Below are 24,250 nucleotides of genomic sequence, written 5' to 3' on the forward strand. Positions count from 1 at the left end.
TTTGTAAGACGTGTTCGTTGCTAGTCTGGGCATGTAGCTGGCAGTAGATGGACTCTCTCAGTCTGCCTTACTGTGTGGCAAACACCGAGGGGTTGACAGAGGCTTTAGCAGCCCCACAAGTACGTAGGGCTATGTAGTATGCAGAAACAGTGTTATATTATTCTGGCGCGGTTGCCGACCGATGGCGATGGCGATGGCGATGGCGAGCCATGGACGATGGCATGGCTCCTGTCAGCATGAGCGCGTCTGGCGGAATCCTGCTCAGGTCAAGCGAGCTTCCAAATCAGATTAATGCTGCACGTCATGATGCCGGTACGTAGCGATCCGTCTGACTCTGTTCATCGGTGAAGCCCCCAGATTCGCATGCACCTTTTTCCGTAACTTGGTCGGGTTGGCAGGGTGGCAACAGTCACGCACGTCTTGCGTCGGGCATCTAGGCCGCCATGAAGGATTCCACTTTGGAGGTTGCTTCCTCATGAGCTGCACATATGCACCTTTCGCGCGATGGCAACAACGACAGACTCCCAAATGCAGAGTTTTACACGGTTGGTCGATCAGAGGCCAGGCTGAATAGCCCAGAGGCCAATAAGAGGGTTCTGGTCGTGGGGGCGTCACGGTGATTCCTAGTACTCCGGGGTTAAAGAAGAATGGAGGCTTCTTCCGGCAAAAGCAACCATGGAAGGCCCCTCGTGGCAACGGCACTGCAAATAGGCTGCTTTGTCCATTCACATGGCGGAATGCAGCACAGGCTTGGCTTCGGACCGCCATCGACTGGTTGCTTACGCCATCGGCATACCGACGTGTGCCGGTACCATAGCCATGTGGGGCTTTGTAGAAGTCGTCTTACGGCTGGGAGGTTCACGTACTCCAGCCTCGTGGCTTCATGGTATTGGTCTCGTGGATTTCGTAGGGCACCGATGTGAGCCTTGGCCTGGTAAGATGAGGATCAGTATGACGGAGGGTGAAGGCACGAGTGCTGAGATATGGGTGGTGGTGGTGATGATAGTGGTGATGATAGTGGTGATGATGGTGATGGACTGAGGGAGAGAGTGGCCGAGGTTGGCTTGGAATGCCTGTTTGAATGCTCAGACCAGGCGGCATCAAGGGGGAGGGGACACGGGCAGAATTGGCTTTGGTGATGCAAGGCGTATTATGCAAAGCGGACCATGGGGAATGGATGGTTTGATGGTGGTGTCGGGTCTACCTATACGACGGGCAGAGGGCATGGCAGGCTGCAGGCGACGCGTATACAGCACGGGGCTTGCACTTGGACTGGAGCAGCGTCGGATGCAGGCGACGCGGGTCTCGACGGGGTCAGGGCGTGTACACGTATGTAGTGTGTAGTATGTAGGTAGGGCGATGCATAACAACAGCGTGGGTGGTGTATTGTGCTGTGCGGTGTTGTGCTGTGCTGTGCTGTGCTGTGCTGTGCTGTGCTGGTGTACATGTACATTATGAAGCGATGAACCTAGGTTCGTCGATCGGCAGGGCGGTTAACATGGACACGGTGCATGACGCACGGCCAAGCCCCCCCCCACCTTTTCCCAACGGGCCTACTTTCACGAGAGAGGCTGGAAGGGTCATTATCAGCGCAGCCGCGCAGTGCGCGCCTGTTCCCCGTGGCGATGAGGCTATGATACGAGCGTATACACTACAGTACAGTAGATGCGTGTCCGGGTGCGCCGGCGGGGGGCGGGGTGGGCGGATGAGTCAGCCGACGATGCTTTTTGCGCCTGGGGGTGTGTAGATACATGTATGTGTGTGCTGGGACCGAAGACGTTGTGTGGTGGGCGGGCGGCGAGCTAGAGACACGGCCTTTGGGCGGTGCAGTGCCGTGCATCGACAGTGCAGCTGTGCGTTTGTTTTTTGTGCAGCGTCTGCAACATGTATATGTGTGTATGTGTGCGTGCGTGTGCGTGTGTTGTGTATGCAGTATGTGTGTGTGTGTGTGCGTGTGTGCGTAGGTGGACATACATCGGCTATGCACATGTATGTACGCAAGGCATCTGGGCCGGCGATGCAGCGACAATTGCCGGGGCGGCGGCGGCGTCGGCGTCAGCGTCAGCGTTGTGGCCAGGAACGGCAGCCTAGCCACACGCTCGGATGGGGAAAGCAGAGCCTCCTCGTGCTGCTGCTGCTGCTACTGCTGCTACTGCTGCTGCTGCTGCCAGCTAGCTGCTAGTCGGGCATTGCATGCAGCCACCCACACAGGTGCCCGTGCCTGCCTGTGCCTGTGCCCGTTGTGGGTGAGATCGAAGACGCTCGAATGACGACTGTTGCACACGCCATGTTATGCAGCAGCCACTTCCACCCGTGTGGCTCGGGAACGCCAGCTACAGCACTCGTGCTGCCCGCCTGCTCACCACGCAAGCCTCTCGCCGTTGACCCCAACGTCAGCTACCCACACCACACCCCCCTTCAGAGTTTTCAGGAGCGCCGCCCGGGTCGAATGAGACTCGCGAGCATCTCCCCCGGCTGCTCCGGAGAGCTGAAGCATGCAGCGGGGTGGGGCGTTGAAGAAGCCACCGCCGCCACCACCACCACCACCACCACCACCACCACTTTGACAAGCACCACGGCCATGACGACTGACACGACTCACACAACGACTACCGTCGGCCGTGGCTTGTGCAGTGTGGGTGTGGGTGTGGCCGCGTGAGAGCCGCACCGGGCCCTTGAGTTTGACCGGATGCTTTTGTTGAATGCATATTAAATTTACAGCTGGCTGCAACGTAGGCTACGAGTAGGTGTAGATGCAGACGCCAAACACGGCCAGCCGTCGAGCCAAAGCCGGCCGCCGGGTCGAGTAGCCCGACTGGGTTCGTGGGTGAGACGCTCGATGCAGGGTCTCTCTCGTCACTCTCGTGCTCTCCCTCTACAGTATACTGCCCACCACTCGTATCCATGCACACACACACACACACACACCTAGCTGTATACATGCATCATCGCCGCCTCGCCCACCAACGCCTGTGCCTTGGCTGCGCTTTCCTGGGCCGACGCCGCAAAAAACTCGCCTCGGCCACAGATAAGTCTAGACTCGCCAATCGGGTTGCAGATCGGTGGGGGGGGGGGGGAAGCAACTGCAAAGGTAAAGGCATCCCTGCCCTGCACACTAACAGAGCCACTCACCCTGCACCCACACACCCACACACCCACACACCCACACACCCACTCCCACTCCCACTCCCACGTCCACTCCTCTTGCCGCATGCAAACGCTTCCTGAACGCGATTGACAGACGCGGAAGCAGGGATCCAGCTTCCCCGACCCTCGCCCTCATCCCCCCTCGCCCCTAGCCGCCTTTTTTGGCCCTTCCAGCTTCTAAAAAATGCCTCCTCGGCACGCACAGGCACAATGGCCCTAACCCTCCGCTTCCTGCTCGCGACTACGGCGGCAGAGCTAGTAAAATGCTCCCTCGCACACGTTCGTCATCACCCAACATGCTGCCTGGCTCTCGTGCAGCTGCGGGCAGGTACCACTCGCTCTTGACTGGATGCGCCGCCCGCCTCTTAATCCTTGGATTGGCGACGCCCTACACCACCACCTCCATCCTGCCTCCTCACCTGCACCTCACCTGCTCCCCACGCCTCGTCCTCAAATCATCAGCTCCACCATCTCAGCGTAATCTCCCACCTACCACCATCACCACCACCACCACCACCACCACGGCTACGCCTTCTGCTGCTGCTGCTACTACCTTGTACACGCCACCGACGCTCCTTCCTCGTCGCTTCTCCTTGCCCCGGCTCCAATATATACTTTGCCCTTTACTTTGCTCTTACTCCTCCCTTGCACCACCACCTCGCCTTCGCCTAGTCTCTCTCTCTCTCTCTCTCTCTCTCCCTCTCTCCCTCCCTCTCTCACGCCCTCACTACACTCCTCCTGCCACGTCCCTCACAACCTACCATGGACCGTCCACAAGTATCCATTCCACCAGTATGTCACCCCCAGACATGTCGCATGCTTCATGTACTAATCCGAAAACGCTAGGCTGCGAACGTACTCGGTGTAGGTCATCTGCTCCACCACGCTTGAGTCATGATGCTAATGTCATTTGCGAACGAATAGACTCTGGGAACTGGTCAGTGGTCCTCTTTTGTCACCCACGCCACTATGCTAACTCGAAAATAGTGTATGCACATCAGATGAGCCCAATTTTGTTCAAACGTCTGCTAACCTGTGCTTCTCCATGGTAGTTGCTGGTGTGTACAGGTAGGCGCATGACCCCAGCAATCGACATGGCAGCCACTAACACCCAACAGATCATCCCACAGTAAGCAGCATCATGTCACCAGCCTAGCAAAGACTGACATGGCCAAGAATATGGCACAACTGGCGCCGGAAGAGCACTGAAGGCCTGCCCGGCTCCATGCTTATCCTTTGGTCAATATGTGGGATGCTCAACTGCCCAAACAAAAAGCCACACTGACCATTGCAGGTGGCGTTCCATTTGGTGTATACGCCATTGTCCAGGTATACAGCACAACTCCTCTTCGTTTGAGCCTCCACTTACCCAGCCTAGAATTTCAATTTTGCACTCAAGTTCCAGCCCCAAGCATTTGCAAGTCTTACGCTGATTGCTTGGGGTCAAACATTATACTACCACAAGTCAGTCTGCAGCTTGTACTCGTCCGCCAAGGCTAACATGCCATAGCAAATGGCGAGCGTGGACCGCGACCGTTGCGACAATTGCCCTTGCAGCAAGCTTTGGAATCATGGAACTCATCCTCATTCTTACCCTGCGAGTAGGCAACATGACAACCGACGTCTGTTTCTTCTTGGCTAACCAGTTTGTGTTTGGCAGGGCCCGTATAGCCGAGGCGTCGAGTGGCCCATGATGCTCATGGCCATATCAGCAACCATCATCCAGGTCGTCGGTCTCATCCCCCCCTTCTTTGAACTCGCCAAGCGCAACGGAAGAGTCATTGGAATTGGTATGGGCATTGTGAAACCATTGGGAAGCGAAGCACTGCGGCTGATATACCTAGATTTCTGGTTTCTCACCATCGATTATCTTGGTGCTTTCTTTTCGCTCATGGCAATTGGTATGCTCATAGCATCTTGCTCCTGAGAACATGGCTGACAAGAGGGATAGTCGCACAGCAGTGGTTTGATGCTCTCGGCGCAAGCTTGTATATTGTGTGGTATGTCTCCAGGCATCTTCTCTTGGTCATGCACTTTACTGATGATGCGTAGCATGTTGCTTGAAACCGGCATCTTCGCCTCACAAGCCATCTGGCTCTGGCGTGTCCGCCACGTCCGCCACGAAGCCAAGAAGGCTGGAAAGACGTACGACGAATACATTGCAGAGAATCCCTGCAAAAAGCTACCCCACAGTGATTCTTCAGAGACGTTTGTCGATGTGGAAGCTGGTCATGAGAAGCGAAGCCCGAGTACATGCACCGAGGCGCCGGCCGCGAGCGAAAACGAGCACACTACAACCACGCCGACTGACGAGACGCGGACAACGCAGGAGCCATCACCAGCACCACTGCAAGCACCACCGCCAGCTTTACTTCAGCCCAGCGGGCCTGGCATCATACGATTTTAATAACGGGCTTCTTTTTTTTCTTATTAAATTGAATCAACACGCTCGGCATTCCCCCAACACTGCGGATCAACCTTCCATGGCTACGACTTCATAATAATTTTTTTCCATCCAACTAGGATATATGGATATACAAGCTCGATAGGACTAGGAAAAGCCACAACTATCATCATGTGGCATTATTTTGGCAGAGAGGGGGGCTTTTTTTTGGGCAAAAGCGATCAAAAGCATGCATCATGTAAAAATATCACACAACACAAGGGACTTGGGAAGGTATTTGGCGTTATGGGGTGAAGGGTGAGGACTAGTAAGCATTTGGCAAAAACTTGATTGCAGGGAAACGGGAGTTGGCAACAGAATAGCAAGCAGGCAGGAAAAATAATGTTAATGGCATATTGACGAGTGATGACGCGTGCTGACGAGGCTGTCAAGATGGACTGAGGTGACGACGATTGGCAACGAGAGCGGGTGTGGGACCGAGTTGAGGAATTGATGTTCTGATCGAAGCTGCCAAGGGCGTTCAGAGGGCAGGCAACACGGATCGGCGCCTGACACGATCACGATGGTTGTATAGCTACCACCTGGACGATGTACAGGGCGATAAGTCGTCATGACTACATGGATGTAGGGCCGAAGGGCCTTTCTCTGTACTGGCAGTGGTACCGTCGAGTGGATATGTCAGCAGTAGAGATTATACGTTATTGAGAAGGCGCATCACTACTCGTCCAGTGCCGCTCTACACTAGATGGTTTTCTGCTAGTGCTTGGGATCGCCGAAGTGACGCCATTGTGTGCTTGTGCTTGTTGGAGCGGCGAGGGCAGGGGCAGGGCAGGGCAGGGCAGGGCAGGGTATGGCAGGGGGGCATGTAGAGATCTGAAGAAGAGAGCTTTTGCCGTTGGGGGGGGGGAGGGTCATCCGACCAGAACACGAATCAACGGATCCTCTCTAACAAAAGGGCATCGAGTGCCATTTGATGGGACATTGCACGGCCACTATGCCATGATTACCACTGCTGCAAGCGTTTTTGTAGCCTGTCCACTGGTTGAAGCATGCATCCTGTCCCTCTGGATTCAATTCCATTCAATTCCATTCAATCCATTTCCTACGTGGTACCGAAACAGCCAAGCCCAGGCTGCTTGCATGTAAAATCATCATCCATGTGTATGTATGTAGTAGTAGTACATAGGCCTGAGATATCCTGACCTGACCTGCCATGGCAATGGTGGGAACGAGTGGCCCGAGAGGGGTGGAAGAAGCTGGAAGGCAGAGGTAGTTTCGTCGTGGTGGCACGTGAAGCGCAGTTGCGCGTCTGTGACCTCATTAAGGCAGCAGCGCCCTATCGCGTCTCACCCCATCCCTCTCACCTGTACCGCTTCACGCCAACGTCGACTTTTCGCATCGTATCGCATCACATCACATCACATCGCATCCCATCCCATCCTACGATCAAACCGCAACACCCACACCGCCATGACGGGACCCAAATACCAGAACGTGCCGCAGCGCGACTCGCTCGACGAGGCTGCGCCCGCGCCCTCATACTCGCAGGCGCCACCTAGCTACCAGGCCGCAGACGCGCAGGAAGCTCTGCTGCACGGAGTGGCGCGGAGTGAGAATGACAATGTGCCCGACGACTTCAAGTTTGGTGGCGTCGTGGCAGAGGCTACACTGGATATCCGCATGGCGTTTGTGAGGAAGGTGTACGCCATCTTGTAAGCAGGCCCCCTTGGCCTCGGCCTCGCATGCACGTGTCGCATCATGTGTGTGTGTGTGTATGTATGTATGTATACTGACCACGGACAGAACCGTCCAGCTCCTCGCAACGGCGGCGGTCAGTTTGGTCTCAATGACATGGTCTCCATACAGGACATGGATTCAGACGCACCAGTGGCCCATGTGGGTGTCGCTGTTTGGGTCATTTGCCTTTCTTGGCCTCACGTTCTGGAAGCGCAAGTCGTATCCCACCAACCTGCTGTTCCTCGGCGGCTTCACGGCCATGGAAGCATACTCGATTTCGGTCATTGTGTCGTTTACCGAGTCGCGGATTGTGCTGCAGGCCGTCTTCTTCACACTGGGCATATTTGTAGCGCTCAGCCTGTTTGCGTGCCAGTCCAAGTACGACTTTACGAGCTGGGTGCCGTATCTATTTGGGGCGCTCTGGGTGGTGGTGCTGTTTGGATTCATGTCGGCCTTCTTCCCGTACAACAGCACGGTGGAGCTGGGGTACGGCGTCGTATGCGCCCTCATCTTTTCGGGCTACATTCTCGTCGACACGCAGATGATTATGCGCCACTACCACGTCGAGGAGGAGATTGCTGCGGCCATTTCGCTGTACCTTGACATTATCAACCTGTTCCTTGCGATTCTGAGGATCCTGAACTCGCAGAACCAGAATTAGGCGGGCTTTGGGCAGTGGATGTGTATGGCATGTGCAGCTTGTATTTTGATTTTGTTTGCACTGTCCATGTTGTGTCCACATGGGCGTGGACATGACTCTGGCCAAGGCTGCCAATGACTCGTGTGGTGGTGGTGGTGGTGGCGGCCCATGGCACAGGCAATACAGGTACATGTGTGTAGGTAGTGTATATGTACAGATGATGTGGTGCTTGGTGAGGGTACATCAGGCCACGGCGGGGCAGTCGAGAGGTCTGGGCGGCTGCATTTCCTGGGGACGTATGGTGTACATGGGTGGTAGATGTGTAATGTACATGTACCTACCTCTACCTCGTACCTGCCTACGTGCCTACCTACATGTAATGTACAGCTGCTAAGCGTAGCTTTGCAGGTCGACGTCTTGGCGGGCCCCATAGTTATCTGCCCGCGACATAGTCAACGGCTGGCTGGGCGTGGTGGCCCCAAGGCGAGACCAAGGGGCGACTAAGGGGCGACCAAGGGGCGACCAAGGCCCGACGGCTGCCCACTCGCGTCGGGTACATACATGCAGTACATGTGTTATTCCGCGGTCCAGCAGCCCCTCGCCCGCAGCGGCAGTAATAGTGGTGGTAGTGGTAGTGGTAGTGGTAGCGCGGTCCCGAGGGTGAATGCCGCCATGCGGCCCATAACAAGTATCCGTCTTCGCACAGCAGCAATGGCTCGCGCCCGCGACACCTGTCCTGTCCTGTCTACAGCCACTCAGTCCCTCGGTCAGCCAGCCATGCAATTGGACCATGGCGGTTGCACATGTCTACATACGACTGTACATATACACACATATACTAGCCTCGCCCGCCCGCCCTGGCCGCGCCGCCGCACGCAGCCTGTCGAGCGAGATTGGCATTGGTGCTTCCACTTCATTCGCGCTTGCCGCTTTCACGTCTAAACCCTGAATATCTTTGCTTGGGCGCACCACACCGCTCCCCCCCGTCAATTGCTTCCGTCTGCGACTTGCTCTCTCTGCCCTGCCCCTCCCCGCACACTTTGCTGTCTGCCTGTCTGCCTGCCTGCCTGCACCCGCCCGCCGACCGACGCCTCTCCATCCTCGCTGCCATTGCCCATCCCAATGGCTGCCCTTTGCTGAGATACCGCGCCCACTACCACACACACACACGCACACACGCCCCAGAGCCTGCATAGCACAGGAGCTGCCGCCCACCCAGCGAGGGGAACCGCTGCCGGGCCACCATCGCCGCCCCAACGCCCTTTGTTCCCACGCCCACGGCACGCTCCAATCGCCGCTCCTCCACACCACAGCTTCGCCAAACTTCATCGAGCCTCCATCTCGCTCGAGCCCATACCCATTGAGTCTTGCAAAAAGCCCGTCCCACCATGGCGACCAAAGCAGCCATGCCAGCTGGCAGCCGCGCGCTAGGAAATACACACGCCTCAACCATTCACACCGAAAAAGTACCGACTGCGCCCAAGAGGCCGAGGACCTCACAAACAAAGCCAGAAGACGAGGGCCTTGTGGCCTCCCTGTGCATGCTCATCTGCAATCATCAGATTGGTATGTCTCTCTCTCCCTCTCTCCCTCCCAAACAAACAAACCAACAGGAACAAGGTTATACAGCAACCCTTTTCAATGCTAACGCTAACCAGGCATTTCTGTCAACCTCCTCACCCTCCTTACCTTGACGCACACCTTCTTCCCCCGCGCCCGGAGTCGCACCAACAAGTTCTTCCACATGTCCTACTACAACCCCGAAACAGACATGTATGGCTGCGGAACCGACGATATCCCCTTTGTCCTACTATGGAGCATCATCTTCACCGGAGTGAGGGTCGCAGTCATGGAGTACATGTTGGATCCTCTGGCCAGGCTTGGGGGCATCAGGTCCAAAAAGGGTCTCGACCGATTCAAAGAGCAGGCGTGGCTGATTGTTTACTACACTGTGTCGTGGTCCCTAGGCATGGTAATGTCCTACCGCACCAGAAACATGGGTTACACCAACGCTAACGCGCAAACAGTACATCATGTACCATTCGGAATTTTGGCTTGATCTCCACGGCATCTGGAAGGGCTGGCCCTTCCGAGAAGCCAACGGCCTCTTCAAGTGGTACTACCTTGTCCAGTGGGGCTTCTGGATCCAGCAGATCCTGGTGGTCAACGTTGAAGCGAAGCGCAAGGATTACGTGCAAATGTTCACCCATCATGTCTTTACGACCGCCTTGATGTGTTTGTCATACGGATACTTCCACATGCGTGTCGGCATCGTCATTCTTACCATTATGGACTTTGTCGACATTGTATTACCGGTAAGCAGCTTTCCCGCTCGGCCAAAGGCTACTTGTGACTGACGACATGCAGACTGCCAAGCTGCTCAAGTACATGGGCTACACAAATGCCTGCGACTACGTTTTTGGAGTGTTTGTCCTCTCCTGGATAGCTACCCGCCACGTGCTCTACATGCTGGTTTGCTGGTCCATTTACGCTTATGCCCCCGTCGACATGGCCCCTGGCTGCTACCTTGCCGATTCCTTGTCTCAACAAACCTTATTTATCCCTGCCTCTAACACTGCCCAATTTGAAGCCTACGGAGGGAATAACCTCTGGGGTAACCTATTCAAAGCATACAGTGATCGAAATGGGCCCGTTTGCTGGAATCCGCAGATTCGCTACTACTTTCTTGCTCTCCTCCTTACGCTGCAAGTATTGTGTTGCATTTGGTTTGGCACCATTGCCAAGGTCGTCTACGGGGTCCTGAATGGAAATGCTGCTGAAGATTTGCGCTCAGACGATGAGGACGAGGGCGAGGATGTGGAACAAGACCAGACCAAGACAATTTTCAACATGGCGACCACATGCAGTGAGTCTGGCCTAAGTTCTCTGGCGCCAAAGGAGGAGGAAGTCGGTGTTGACGCGCTGACGTTTGCCCGCATGAACGGCGCTAGTCAGCGACGACAAGCAAGGAGAGAAAGTTGCCGCGCAAGTGGGATCAGCATCCCTGGACATGGAGATCGCAAGGAGCTCCTGGGTCGCATTGGTTGTGACAAACCTTCGTAAGCTCCGTCTGCCATTCTTGAGACAAACCTTGCTGGCGTTTTGGCGTGTGGAATCGTGAGAGCATTACGTGTTTCTCTAGAATCACGATTGGTGCCTTTCACTGTCGGGTTGTGTTGCTTTGCAGGCGTCGCTGGAAATGTATACCCTACTAGAACGTGATTGTGGAATCTTCGTTCCTATGATTGATAGTTTTGACCAATTGTCTTTGTTGCTAAAATCCATGAGCAGGAAGCTCTTGGCATCATGTTCTTTCTTTCGCTCTTGATTGAACCCGGTATTGTGTGCTGATGAATCAGAGAGGCCCAGGGTGTTCCTGCCATCCTCGGCTTGTCCTAGCGCGACAGCGGGGCAGCGAAATCGACCTCGGACGAGATGCGCAAACGGTCGACTCGGCTCGTGCTATTAAAGAGTGGATGGATTCGCTCCTCTTCTCGCACTCGACATCATCTATACGCTGTTAAATACGTCTCCATCATATTAGAGGGGCTGCTGTAAGTCGAGGAACGTGTTTACCCTTGGTTGCAAAACTCTTACCGCTTGCCGCCATACGTAGATATCCACATCGCACATTTATAAGTACGGTGCAACGCCGAGCCAAGGCCAGAGAAGCACTTGGCAAGACAACTTTTCCAGCCCAGTTCTTAGGCCACAAACATGACGACGGAAGAAAATCCATCTCTGCCCAGCCCGCCGTTCTATGCAGTCGCCAATATTGACAACCTCCGCGACGCTGCATTGTCCGTCAGGACAGCGTCTGGAGCGGGGATACGGCCAAAGATACTCTTTCGTAGCGCCGAAGTATCCAAACTTGACTTTGAAGGCTGGAAGGCTGTGCGTGAGCTTGGCGTCGCGCACGTTTTCGATCTTCGCTCCAAACCCGAAGTCGACAAAGGCTGGGCAGGCATCGTGGGAAAGGACGCAGATGGAAGTGGCGATGTACGGCCTGGCTGGATGCAGGCCATGGAGCAGGCCGGAGTAAAGAGAACGTGGGCCCCTGTGTTTGAAGAGAGTGATTACTCGCCGGAGCGGCTGGCGGAGAGGTACTCCCAGTACATGGACGAAGCTGTGACTGGTTTCGTTGAGGCGTACAGAGACATACTGCAAAACGGCGGTCCTGCCTTTGCGCAGATACTCAAGTACCTAGCGAGCCTTCCGCCTCCTGGAAAGCAAAGCGATCGAGGTCAAGATAACGTGCTCGGCGCCCTGGTTCATTGTACGGCGGGTAAGGACCGTACCGGCATCTTCTTCGGCCTCCTTTTTGACTTCCTGGGGGTCCAGCGAGATGAGATTGCGAGCGAATATCAGCTCACCGAGCTGGGGCTACGTCACATACGCGAACACGTCGTCGCACGGTTAACGCAGAGCCCCGGGTTCAATAAATACATGCTCTCACAAGCTTACGGTACTTCATGCTCGATGGATGATATTGCTGAAAGTATCCGAAATGACACCGAGACAAACACGCCAGTCGGTATTTCGGCTGATGCATTGGACAAGGGAAGGCAAGCCGCGCTGCGTATGATAAGCGCAAAAAGGGAGAGTATGCTAAAGAGCCTTGACATGTTGGACGAGCAGTTTGGTGGTGCCGAACGATACATGAAGGATAAGTGCCACCTGAGCGATACAGAGCTCAACAACTTACGCACAAATCTCCTTGTACATGTGTAGCTCTCCTTAGTACATAAATATACTATGCAAGGGCTATGAGCCATAACGCTAGCGTTAAGGTTATTTGGTAAGCTCCCGGTCAAACGTTTTAATGATCCCGCGTAATAGTACGACTGATAATCAAGGGCAAGGAGAAATTGCGGCAGACAGTAAGCACCGAAACTAGCGTCCGTTCTCTGTAAGACGTGGGAAAAGAATCTTCCTACACAACGGAGTCAAGAAGCTGAAAGGGGGTGGGAAATAATATAAAGCCCTCGCTCTTGCCCTTGACTTTGCTACTCATCCAGAGCATCATCTCCATCTTCGCCCACACTCTTTTGTAAATCTACACTCTTTTAGATACACACTCATTTACACACATACTCACTACCGCAGATCAACTCGATACCGGAATCTCTCAATCCTCAAAATGAAGTCCACCCTCTTCGCCGCCACCGTCGCCCTTTTGGCCGCTGCCGTTAGCGCTGCCCCTGCTCCTGAAGCAAACTACGGTTGGGGAAAGAAGCCGAGCTGCTGGGGTCAGTATGATTCCTCTCACTCACAAACTTTACTAACCATGACCAGGCCCATTCGGTGAACTTCCCTGTGGCTCCACCAATGCCACCTGGTACACTGTCCAGGCCGGTGAGGTTTTGACCGACATTGCTACCAAATTTAAGTCTGGCATTTGCGACATCGCGAAATACAACAAGCTCGCCAGTCCGGACAAGATCGACGCCAATCAGAGACTCAGCATCCCCGCCCAGTGCAAGACGCCCGACAACAACAGCTGCATCAACAGGGCCACACCCGGCCCCAGCAACGACACCTGTGTCAACGGTCTCTCTGTCAACCCCCCTGTCTACGTTGTTCTCCCTATGGACAGCCTCACTCTCATCTCCAACAAGTTCAACATCACCCTCGCCGCTCTTGAGAAGGCCAACCCGCAGGTCACAAACCCCAACTTCATCTCCGTTAACCAGGCTCTCAATGTTCCTATTTGCTCTGGCTTCTCCTGCACCAACAAGCAGTACACAATCAAGTCCGGCGACTCATTCTCTGCCATTGCCACGGCCAACGGTATCACCCTCGGACAGATTGAGGCCGCCAACCCTCGCCAGGTCCCTCAGGGCCTTCAGGTCGGCCAGGTCATCAACGTCCCTGTTTGCAAGGGAGTTGCCTAAGCGCCATCGCACAAGGTATCCTTTTGTCAGTCCACGAGTCAAGAAAATCATGTGGCGCATTTCAGATGGTAGCTGATGGGTACTTCGGGTCGCATCAGTATCGAGTAGAACGCGGCATGTGGATTGACGGTTTACAATGTCCAGTTTAATTTGCATCCTGCAAGTAATCTTAGAAAATAATATAGCGTTTTGATGCTCTAAACATGTCCCTTGTGCTTGTTGTCCTTTGGTTTGCACGATTTGGGCCTCTTCCGAAAACCACAACTTCCGTGTTAAATTTGAGATACCCAAAAGGCGTTGCACATAAGCACTAATGTGTGCCTATATTGAACCTTTAATGAGAGTGACGGCAATTTAACGAATGCCGAATATAACGCTGATCTTTGTCTTAGCAGGCTAGCATATCATCATATTGAGCTAGTACTTGGTGGGCGTAGCTGGACAAACCAATGCTGCTTTTGACTAACGCTACCTATTGTCTACTGACAAGACAGCTTAGCTTCGTTACCGGTAATTACTTCGGTTTTATTCATCAGCAGGATATAGCTTGAAAGGTATGTAGAGTTCTTAGGGGAACCCTATCCCTGTGCCAAGTAAGGTTCGGCTGTGGGCGGCCGGTGATGATAACGTAAGCTTGACTCTCCGTGTCCCCCCGCATCCGTAATTTGTTCTACCCCCTCAAGAGACATGTCTGTTCAGCGTCGCCAGAAGCGCTCCCCCATCAGTTATGCGCCTTGTCGCCTGCGAAAGATTTGCTGCAGCCGGCTGCGGGGCCCTCCTCCCTGCGAAACATGCGTGCGCAGACACCTCGCCTCAGAATGTCGCTACGTATGCAAATGTCCAACAATCATCATCGTCGGCATTTCATAATGCTCCATGGCGTTGGGTCCTTCGAGCGAGCTCTTTAGTGACCTCTCGCGAAAGGAGCTTGTAGCCGATCAGATTGCCGAACTCTCTACACGTTACCGCAACGCGGCATTCAAGTGTCTTGAAGCAGACAACTACTTGTGGCAACAGAATGTGACTACATTGCAGGCACTTATTCTTATATACAGCATCAACCATAGTCACGGTCAAACATGGACGTTGCTCGGTATGACCTACCATATCGCGCTTTCCCTGGGGTGCCATATCGACCCAAGCGATTTTGGCCTTGATATTGTCAGATGTGAAGAGAGGCGCCGCTGCTGGGCCGGCCTCATGATGCTGTTCATGATCCAAGGTACATCCATGGGCCATCTCGGACCAGATCCATGGGCTACATCCGAAGGAGTCCAAATGCCATCAGACCTCGACGACTGCGACTTGGTCGCTAACGAATATGTCTTGCCACTCACTTCACGACATGCAACTCAGATGTCTTACCTCCTCTTTGAAACTCCGTTTTACAAAATCGCTAATGAAGTTTGTCCGGTTGTTCGGAATGCTATAAAACCTCCCACCTCGCTCATCGGCAGACTAGATGAAAAAATACTCAGCGAACAACGGAGTTGGCACGACAAGTACCTGGTACACTCAGCAATAGTCGAACCGCCAACATATCACAAAGCACATCTCAATATCCTACAGGGTTATTCGCATCAGCTACTCATGCTCCTGCACAACCACGCTATGAGAACTTCAATAGATTCTCAGCAATGCCATTTATCGGCCTCCAAGGCTCTACGTAGTGCAAAGAAACTACTGCGTATACATAGCGTATTTTTTACCAAGATCGAATTCTCTCCATTCAGGTGGTATCTTCGAGGCATTGGCAGTTTCCATGCGTATCATGCAGCTGTATCGCTCATGGCCATCCTCACCGAGCGCTCTTGGGACTTGGCTCACAGGGATATTCTTTCGTCGGTTAAGCAATGCGTTGATCGATTTGGGACGCTTGCGGAGACAAGCATTATCTATTCTAAGGCTGTACCAGTTCTCGGGGACATGCTATAAGTTTTGATCATGTGACATGGTCGTTTGGAAAGTATAGATTTCTAACAGCCTCCAGATACACAGCAGAGCCATTACCTATCCATAATAGCAACCAGCAATGGGGCGATAGGTTGCAGGTCCAAGATGAAGAACACGGCCGGCGGCAAGCATCTTCAGAATCAGCGTCTGCATTCGGTCCAACGGCACACAGACAGCAACTAGACGAACGTAGAGACACCATACAGAATCGACCGATCAGTATGCTAGAGGATTTTGATCACCAGTTCTGGCTGACCTCTTTGGGAATTCTCTCACAAGAACCAAGTACAACTTCGCTCATTTCTGGCATGTTTTCAGGCGGTGCGGCAATACAACATGGGGAAAATTCGGATCTCATTGAACTATAACATAAAGCGACATCTGCCGCTAGGTCGAACGAACTTGAGTGAATTTTAGTGAATCTGTGAGTCAATCTGCATCTTCCTCTTTACTGTTGGAAATTCTTCATCTGGCACGATAGCGTGCAAATTGTTGTCTTGCCCTGCAATAGGAGGTTGTACGTATTCCCTTCGACCGGCCTTATGCACCCTTCCGTTGATACATATTATATTCAGCTTATCGTGGTCCTGCAGCACTCTGATATCTTCAAGGGGATCTCCATCGACTAGGATACAGTCGGCGTAATAGCCAGGTAGAACCTTGCCAAGTTCACCTGACTGCATGAATAGAGCTGCGATACCAGCAGTCGCGGCGATGATAGCTTCATGCTCGGTAAAACCAAGAAGCTTTACAAAATGCTCGAGATCGCGTGCGTAGGTCCCATGTGGTGTCCACGCAAAGCCGTAGTCACCGCCAGGCAAAACGACGATACCTCTGCGATGCATTTCCCGCAGTCCGGCGATAGCGATATCAAGCTCTCTTTTGTAGCCAGCTTTTTCTGCGGCTGCCTTTGGATATCCAAACGCCTCTGCTTCGTTCAGCGTACAGACCAGCCAGTTGATTGCGGGAGCTACAATGTGCTTTGTTTTAGCCTCTTCGAGCATGTCCATGCCTCTGTCATCGATATAAGAGGCATGGTAAATTGCCTCGATGCCGTGTCGAACGGACATGATGACTGAGTCGCGGGCACGAGCGTGCGAGCACAAACGCTTGCCATGCTTGTGAGCTTCGTCGGCGCATGCTTGCGTCTCCTCGTCAGTAAAATAGCAGTCCTGTGCCGACCGCGTCTCGGTAATCCGCGAGAAGACATCAGCAGAATTCCAGAAGAAACAAAATCTCAGATTGGTTACTTACTTCTTCACCACTCATGCTCAGTTTGATGTTATCAACACCAAGATCCACATGGTGCTTGATTACCTTGCGCATCTCATCCGGTCCATCCGCAAAAGCTGTGGTGCCTTCAACAAGCTCCCCTCCTCGGCGCGCCATTTCCTTTCCGTTGGCCAAGTAGCGAGGACCGGGTATGTCTCCAGCATTGATGGCATTTCTGATCACAACATCCAGCCTCTCTTTTGCTGACGCAGCGCCAAAGCACATTGTGTATCCAGAGTCGAGGAAACACTGTGCACTTCGCATGGTCAGGAGAGTGTGTTCTTCAACGCCCAGCGTTCCTAATTGGGCAAGGTCACCGCCATTCCAGCTAAAGTGTGTATGAGAGTCTCCCAACCCTGACATTAGTGTACGACCTTTTCCGTGGAAGACTCTGACGCCGACCTGTGTCTTGAGCTCTTCTACTCTTGGTACTTCACCAACTGCTACAAACCTCTCCCCTGTGATATAATCATCAGCAGTATGCTTCACATCGTCATGCAGAACCTTGAAATTCTCACGAACCCTTGATCAAAACATCTCCTCGATAGGGCTTTTTGCCGGTTGAATCCAGAATGTTCACGTCAAGGAATAGAATCTTTGACTCGGGGTGTGTCCCATGGATCTCGTACTTTTCAGGTTGAAGACTATCATCCCACTGGAGGTTTTTGATGGACTCGATGTTCCGAGGAATGCCCTGATAGGGCTCTGGCTCCACGTTAACTGGAGGCCATGACCTTTTCTCAGCAGCAGTGGCTGAGTCGATACGTGAAAGCGACATTGTGTAATTATGACAAGAAATGATTATGCAACTGAGGTAAGAAGAGATAGCGTCAATGTGTGATTCTTTTTACACGAGGAAACACTGCCAACGGGACAGTAATGAATAGACTCGCCGCGACAATCTCCGAGGCAAGAGAGTATCTCATGACGCAGTAGATGATTAGACATTCAGATTGGGCGTGTTGCATTATTGGTTGGCGTCGCCGTTTCCCCACCATACTATACGTGGTGTAACACTAGGACAACTAATCGATATCCGCCATTTCCACCCCGTGCTTATGACCGCTCAGCCGAATCCTCAGCCTTGAATGTTATCCCGTTACCCCGCATGTATCTTGTTTAGATCTTCCTTCTCGGCAACGATCAACGACCAAAGCCGCAACTGTATCCCCTCTTTTCCAAGCACCAAGACTCAACACGCAACATGTGTTGGCTGAAAGCCATGCGCAAAAACATAACGTTCACCACCACCACCACGGCGCAAACGGGCTGTGGGATGGGTTGATCAAGACTTGAGACAAAAAGGTATCATGACTTAGACACAGGTTACACCTCCCGTTTGAGAAAAGAAAAAGCGACAAATGCGCCATTGCAGCCCCTCCCATTCGTGCATGAGAATGCCCCCGGCTCTGAGCTACCCATACTATCCGCTGATCAGGTCGCTCTCGCACGTCAAAGCGACGAAAAAAGATTGGACGGGCTCTTCGTATATTGTTGCCAACAAGATTGTTCAAAATTGTACTCAGTTCATACACAACCACGTAGGCGGCACTCAAAGGGATTGAAATTCAGAGGGCAAGATCGTTCGTGGCAATTCTGTCCATTTTATTTGAAAGATGACATAAGGGTTTGGGGACGGCCTGTCACAAACGTTCACACACAAGATGATGAAATCAGGTGGGAAGAATACCGAGATTTGTGGATGTCAGTACATTTGGGCAAAGCAGGAGAATAGAACTGGCATTAAAATACCATCCTATCTCACAATGAATAGTAGTGCTACGTCCTCCTTGTACTGCCGTCATGTACACTGGGTTTTGATGTGATTAAAATCGCTTTAGTCATCTGTCATCATGCGTATTTCCATAACAATTGCAAAATTGGCGATGAATATATGCCGCGTTATACGGCATGCCCACAGTACATGATTTTTTGGTATTCGTGTGACATGAAATTGGCAATGTCTTGTTGACATATCTCATGGGGAAGAGTGGCGCCGGCCGCAGACATCCGCCGAGCGCGGAGCGCCGCCATGTCCGCGGAAGAGAACCCCGCTCCACAGCATTTACCCCCGCCATGTCCGCGAGCTTCTCTTCCGCGGACCGACATGTTTTCATCCCTACCCGCTACACCTATGACGCAGTAGTAGTCAATTCAATCATCGGCATTACATTGCCATCTCTGTTGTCAAGTACCCCAAGCCTTATATATTGCGCGACCACAGGAAACCTTTTGAGGTACCCAAAATCTCAGCAGTGAGGAGAAAAGATATCTTGCCTGCAACTATGGCTTCACTCGATTCGGCAAACGGACACACTTCCCTAACAAACTATGTATGCTTTCAAGACGTTTCTGCAAGCCGTAATCGTGTCGGGCACTACGATCTCGCAAACAAAACCATTCAGCCATTGGCCTTGTTGTCTGGTATGTTCTTAGACAACATAAACCAGGTTATCGAAGTTGGAGAATCCAACATCGTCGCTTCGGGAAAAGCTGTACCGGTATCTTCGGTTAAGATACTCCCCCCATTTAGGGGGCGGGATGTTCTCTGTGTTGGGAAGAACTACGCCGAACATGCCGAGGAGTTCAACAGTTCTGGATTTGACAGTTCGGACAAAGTGGCCACGCCCTCTCATCCCGTCATATTTACCAAACGGTTCACATCAATTATTGCAGATGGCGAGGAAGTTTTCCCGCATCCCGGGTTTACAGAAACCATTGACTATGAAGGCGAAATTGGCGTTGTTATTGGCAAGGCTGGGTTTCGCATCTCAGAGGAGAACGCGATGGATTATGTATGGGGCTACACAATCGTCAATGACCTGACAGCTCGAGAGCGACAAAGGGACCACAAGCAGTTCTATATTGGCAAATCGCCTGATACTTTCTGCCCAATGGTAAAGTGAAACCTGTAATAGCGATCACCATAAGAGCTGCACTGACTCGAACCAAACAGGGCCCTATTGCGGTACCTGCGTCTAAGGTTGACAAAGTTTTGCGAGTGCAGACACATGTCAATGGCGAATTACGACAGAATGCAACAACGGAAGATCTAATCTTTTCCATTCCGTATCTGATCAAAACAATGTCTGAGGGTCAAACACTGATGCCAGGTGATGTCCTTGCTACAGGAACTGTAAGCACGCCACGAAGAAGACTGGTTCAATTTCAAGAGCTAATTATTTCCAACCTCAACAGCCTGCTGGCGTTGGTATCGGCAAGCAGCCTCCCGTCTACCTGAAACCAGGCGACACTGTGACTGTGGCGGTAGGTGGCCTAGGCAGTTTGATAAATCGTATTGGAAACCTGGATTCGAAGAACCCAACCATCGAAAAGGCTGTAACACAGTCAAGTTTTCAGCAATGCAATGCTACTAAAAGTGTGGAATTGACTTCGCTGACACAAATCAACAACAAACCCCTATTCTACAGGAGCTTTGGCACACCATCCAGACCACCCATTGTCTTTGTCCACGGACTTGGGGGCACTTCAGACTTCTATACGCCACTGATCCAGGCTCTCGGTCTCGAAAACTCGCACACATTACATTTATTTGATCTGGAGGGCCACGGATTATCACCCTCGTCGCCTCTCAGCAAGATCAGCATCGACACGATTGCAGATGACATTCATGGCGTTTTTGACAGAGCGAGACTCACTCCTGATGCTACGCTGATAGCGCACTCGATGGGGTGTCTAGCAGCTGTGCAGTTTGCGTTGAAGCATCCCGACAAGATATCCAAGCTGATTCTCATTGGACCACCGCCTTCGCCTCTACCAGAAGCCATGAGTACCGCCGTTCACGGACGTGCTGAGATAGTGCGTAGTAAAGGCATGCACGCTGTGGTCGATGCAGTAGCGACGGCTGGGACTTCTGATACAACAAAGAAATTGAATCCACTCGCTGTAGCAGCAGTACGAATGTCGCTTCTTGGCCAGGATCCAGAAGGCTATGCAAGGGGTTGCACCGCTCTTGCTGAAGCCAAGCCGCTTAACTTTACTGTACTGCAGTCTCAGACTCTTATCATCACCGGAAGTCATGATAAAGTCTCGTCTCCGCATGTGTGCCAAGGTTATACTGAAAGAATAGTCTCCAAGGCGAGTTTGCGTATTCTGGATGATGTTGGCCATTGGCACTTATTTGAGGATCTGCAAAACACCGCGAGCGCAGTTCAGGAATTTCTATAGATTGAAATAAAGCTCTCTTTACTGAAGCGTGTTACTCTAAATCAGAGTAATCCGGTAATAGTAATATGACTTTGTAGAAAAGAAGAAGGATGGGGACCGAATCTCAAGTCTCGATGGAAGATGAACCCTACTTCACAAATATCTCAGCTTCCAAAGTCTCCACCGAAGTACTGGAACCAAAATCTCACAGTAAACACAGAGTCTGAAAGTGTCAGAAATCCCAAGTTTCAATTGGAAGTCGTCTATCTATCATGACTGCAAATGTGATCGTCTTCAATATTGGCACGGCAATGCGCCACAGAGAATCATATACAAGGGTTACATCTAGTAAAATCATAACTAAGAGAGAAAAACAGTTTATCTTCACTCATACCGATCATGACAAAGAAGGCAAGGAAAAGGAAAAAGCGGAGACGCTGAGTGGGAAAGACAAGCGTTCATCAGCAGTAGCGCAACTCTTAATCGAGGAATTGTTTCTAACAATGCCACGTCTCATAGACAAAGGGGCGATGCCACAAGCGACAAGTTTGCTGTGACAGACTCAATGTTAATGGGAGATGTTGAGAGTCATGCCGACAGCAGCGATCCGCGATTGTTACTAGATGTGCTCTAGTACTTCGCGCGTCCACAAACCTCAACATCTCAAAGCTGCTCTTCAGTATCGAAATATAGTTAAAAAGTTCAATTTGTATGTAAGGATTCTACAGTAGCTTCCCCATAGTTCAAAGCACGTTTGGAAAAGACAGATAGAGCCAGCCACAGTCCAGGGAAGGAGCGAATGCCAAGGTCGGTCAGAGACCAGTCCAAGAGAGCCTTTCTCTATTTCGAGCTTGACTTCCAGGATTTCCAATGGTCCACAATCGTCTCCTGAAGAGGTCTGTATTCGATTCCTAGCTCCGTGATGCTTCGCTTATTGTCGACCGCAAACTTGACCCCAAGGTTTAATGACATCCATTTCTGAGTAAGCCCGAACAATGGCCCTACCACTCTGGTCACAATTGTCGGGATCTGATGTCGTGGTATGAGGATGGAAGTCGAGCAATGCTTGCGGATCATGAGCGATATTGCCTTGAAACTCGTCATCTCTTCGTGTGCGAGAATGTATCGGCCATTTGCTTTTGGGTTTTGTGCAGCTCTTATATGCGCCTGAGCAACTTCACGCACGTCGACTGTAGTGAACCATATGTTTGGAACACCGAACCACAATTTCCCCCTCATCAGCTCGTCTAAAAGGAACAGGCTTCCGGAATCGGAATTTGGCGAGAGTGAAGGCCCAAGTACCAAACCCGGGTTGATGGTCATCAATTTCCATCTTTTCGCTTGCTGAGCCTCATACAATCTCCATGCTTCCTTTTCCGCTATGACCTTTGAATAATGGTAAGCGTTGTGGGTAGGTGAGCTGGTGGTGTTATAGTATTGCTCAGCCAGCGTTCTGTTGTCCATTTGAAGAACATCCGCGTAATCACCAAAGATCGCCCCGACAGTCGAAGTCATGACAACCAATTCCACACTTGTGCTCCGTTCAACTGCGGCTAGGACGTTTTGAGTGCCCTTCAGAGCAGGCTCAATGACCTCCTTTTTAGCATTTTTTATCTGCTCTTCCATCAGGAAAGGTGATGCGACATGATAGACGGTCACGCAGTCCCGCGCTGCTTCATCAAAAGATTCGGCGATATTCAAGTCCGCTTCATATAAGATTAGATTTGCAGGCCACTCTTTCTGCAATTCGAGCAAATGGCTGATCTTCTTCTCATTCTTCAAGCTGCGTACTGTTGCATGGACAGTGTCACCGAGCTCGAGGAGTTGTTTTACTAAGTGACTTGCGATGTAGCCACTCGCCCCCGTCACTAGCGACGTGCTAGGCATGTTGTCTCAGATGTTTGTTTGGAAAGCTGCGATTGACGCTGTAACCACGTGCTTCGGATCCACGTTTAGACCTAAACCCTTTTAGAACGATGCTGACAGGGATAGTTGAGTAATAACGCTGATAGAAGGTTGTTTTCGATCCAGATAGATTAACGGGAGAACTCGAATACCGGATGAATCTCAAATGATGTGCCCAGAGTCCGAAGTGTTGCGACGACACGGCAACTCACCGCCTCGATATATATATGTATTAAGCTTAACAGAAAGGCCCGTGGAAAAGGCCGAGAACCGGAGCTTACCAATCGCCGTTCCCGCGCAGTCCCACTATTGGATATTATTTAGGAAAACCTTGCGAAAGCATAACAAAGCACTGAAGGAGTATAGGGCGTATACATACACATTGATAGATGATTCTTACGATCTGCACAACTGACACAAACCACCACCATAGCAGCTCGTGACTACCACAACTGCTTATCACTATCGCAGCTACCTACTACTACTGTTTATTATTATTATTATTATTATTCTAGTTTAACGTCCTTTTTTAGCCCGAAGGGCTATATAAGACGTGTAGGGTTTTTAGGCCTACAAGTATCTAAGTAGGTTGTTTCTAGCTACGATATTGAGGAGGGGTTTTAACTAGATGAAGGTGAGGCTCGTAGCCTATTAGTTGGTAGGTAGGGGGGGGGGAGGATAGGGTGGGGGAGGTGTATGGCTACCTGTTATAGGTATTACTCCTCGTTTTCTGTGTTTCCCTTGTACTAGGCTTGTGTTCTAGCCTTTGTTTCTTGAATAAAGGTAATAGTTGCTTCTATACCCTCTTTTGTTTAAAGGAGAATAGGTAGTGATAGATCGCCTTCGCAGGCTTCTCTTAGTCCTTTCCTTTCCTCTCTATATAGATTACATCTAAATAGAATATAAGGTAGGTCTTGTATAGACCTATAGTTGCAGGGGCAACTATTAGAATCCACTTTCCCTCTCTTATATAGGTAGTCCCTTAGGTAACAGTGCCCTAGTTTAAGTTAGTAGAAAGCGCTAGAAATCTCTCTTCTAGTATTGCTAGGAATAGCAATTTGCTTTCTTATCTTCCACTTGTATTTTGCTGCGTACGTATGTGGATTCTTGCTAGTGGCTTTTTCCTATACT

The 24,250-nt window shown here is 51.6% G+C and overlaps 9 protein-coding genes across 9 annotated transcripts; 7 read left to right on the top strand and 2 right to left on the bottom strand.

The window, feature by feature from the left end:
• Positions 1–3,909: 3,909 nt before the first annotated feature.
• SETTUDRAFT_20051 (uncharacterized protein) lies at positions 3,910–5,554 on the top strand (the record flags this gene model as incomplete). The annotated part of the gene is made up of 12 exons (XM_008028662.1): positions 3,910–3,939; positions 3,994–4,011; positions 4,072–4,084; positions 4,149–4,215; positions 4,266–4,276; positions 4,324–4,386; positions 4,442–4,476; positions 4,526–4,611; positions 4,658–4,748; positions 4,808–5,048; positions 5,099–5,147; positions 5,200–5,554. 12 exons carry the CDS (start codon positions 3,910–3,912, stop codon positions 5,552–5,554), a joined length of 1,059 nt encoding a protein of 352 aa, XP_008026853.1.
• Positions 5,555–7,021: 1,467 nt separating this feature from the next.
• Positions 7,022–7,949, top strand: SETTUDRAFT_31778 (uncharacterized protein; the record flags this gene model as incomplete). Its single annotated transcript, XM_008028769.1, has 2 exons — positions 7,022–7,263; positions 7,355–7,949. The coding sequence occupies 2 exons, from the start codon at positions 7,022–7,024 to the stop codon at positions 7,947–7,949; spliced, it is 837 nt and encodes a 278-aa protein (XP_008026960.1).
• Positions 7,950–9,116: 1,167 nt separating this feature from the next.
• SETTUDRAFT_136407 (uncharacterized protein) lies at positions 9,117–11,173 on the top strand. The gene is made up of 4 exons (XM_008028950.1): positions 9,117–9,494; positions 9,587–9,900; positions 9,956–10,243; positions 10,296–11,173. Exons 1-4 carry the CDS (start codon positions 9,317–9,319, stop codon positions 10,989–10,991), a joined length of 1,476 nt encoding a protein of 491 aa, XP_008027141.1. The 5' UTR covers positions 9,117–9,316; the 3' UTR covers positions 10,992–11,173.
• A 235-nt stretch (positions 11,174–11,408) lies between these two features.
• On the top strand, positions 11,409–12,707 carry SETTUDRAFT_136411 (uncharacterized protein). Its single transcript, XM_008028951.1, has 2 exons — positions 11,409–11,482; positions 11,545–12,707. Exon 2 carries the CDS (start codon positions 11,646–11,648, stop codon positions 12,657–12,659), a length of 1,014 nt encoding a protein of 337 aa, XP_008027142.1. The 5' UTR covers positions 11,409–11,482; positions 11,545–11,645; the 3' UTR covers positions 12,660–12,707.
• Positions 12,708–13,034: 327 nt separating this feature from the next.
• StEcp6 (carbohydrate-binding module family 50 protein) lies at positions 13,035–13,822 on the top strand (the record flags this gene model as incomplete). Its single annotated transcript, XM_008028952.1, has 2 exons — positions 13,035–13,177; positions 13,224–13,822. Exons 1-2 carry the CDS (start codon positions 13,069–13,071, stop codon positions 13,820–13,822), a joined length of 708 nt encoding a protein of 235 aa, XP_008027143.1. The 5' UTR covers positions 13,035–13,068.
• Positions 13,823–14,701: 879 nt separating this feature from the next.
• Positions 14,702–15,742, top strand: SETTUDRAFT_81226 (uncharacterized protein; the record flags this gene model as incomplete). The annotated part of the gene is made up of 1 exon (XM_008028929.1): positions 14,702–15,742. A coding segment is annotated over one exon (1,041 nt), but the record flags the coding sequence as incomplete, so codon positions are not given.
• Positions 15,743–16,188: 446 nt separating this feature from the next.
• SETTUDRAFT_90474 (uncharacterized protein) lies at positions 16,189–17,825 on the bottom strand (the record flags this gene model as incomplete). Its single annotated transcript, XM_008028953.1, has 3 exons — positions 16,189–16,962; positions 17,030–17,505; positions 17,570–17,825. The coding sequence occupies 3 exons, from the start codon at positions 17,823–17,825 to the stop codon at positions 16,189–16,191; spliced, it is 1,506 nt and encodes a 501-aa protein (XP_008027144.1).
• A 1,507-nt stretch (positions 17,826–19,332) lies between these two features.
• Positions 19,333–21,248, top strand: SETTUDRAFT_171654 (uncharacterized protein; the record flags this gene model as incomplete). Its single annotated transcript, XM_008028954.1, has 3 exons — positions 19,333–19,944; positions 20,004–20,183; positions 20,246–21,248. 3 exons carry the CDS (start codon positions 19,333–19,335, stop codon positions 21,233–21,235), a joined length of 1,782 nt encoding a protein of 593 aa, XP_008027145.1. The 3' UTR covers positions 21,236–21,248.
• An 806-nt stretch (positions 21,249–22,054) lies between these two features.
• On the bottom strand, positions 22,055–23,101 carry SETTUDRAFT_91630 (uncharacterized protein; the record flags this gene model as incomplete). The annotated part of the gene is made up of 1 exon (XM_008028955.1): positions 22,055–23,101. One exon carries the CDS (start codon positions 23,099–23,101, stop codon positions 22,055–22,057), a length of 1,047 nt encoding a protein of 348 aa, XP_008027146.1.
• Positions 23,102–24,250: the final 1,149 nt, after the last annotated feature.

Source organism: Exserohilum turcica, assembly GCF_000359705.1.
Source record: "Exserohilum turcica Et28A unplaced genomic scaffold SETTUscaffold_3, whole genome shotgun sequence".
Classification (NCBI taxonomy): Eukaryota; Fungi; Ascomycota; class Dothideomycetes; order Pleosporales; family Pleosporaceae; genus Exserohilum; species Exserohilum turcicum.

What these genes read in the sequence shown, in the direction of transcription:
- SETTUDRAFT_136407 (XM_008028950.1), top strand. Translation starts at nt 9,317, where the DNA reads ATGGCGACCAAAGCAGCCATGCCAGCTGGCAGCCGCGCGCTAGGAAAT. An exon ending in TGTCGTGGTCCCTAGGCATG is followed by an intron (nt 9,901 to 9,955) that starts GTAATGTCCTAC and finishes ACGCGCAAACAG; the next exon opens with TACATCATGTACCATTCGGA. An exon ending in TTGTCGACATTGTATTACCG is followed by an intron (nt 10,244 to 10,295) that starts GTAAGCAGCTTT and finishes GACGACATGCAG; the next exon opens with ACTGCCAAGCTGCTCAAGTA.
- SETTUDRAFT_136411 (XM_008028951.1), top strand. Translation starts at nt 11,646, where the DNA reads ATGACGACGGAAGAAAATCCATCTCTGCCCAGCCCGCCGTTCTATGCA.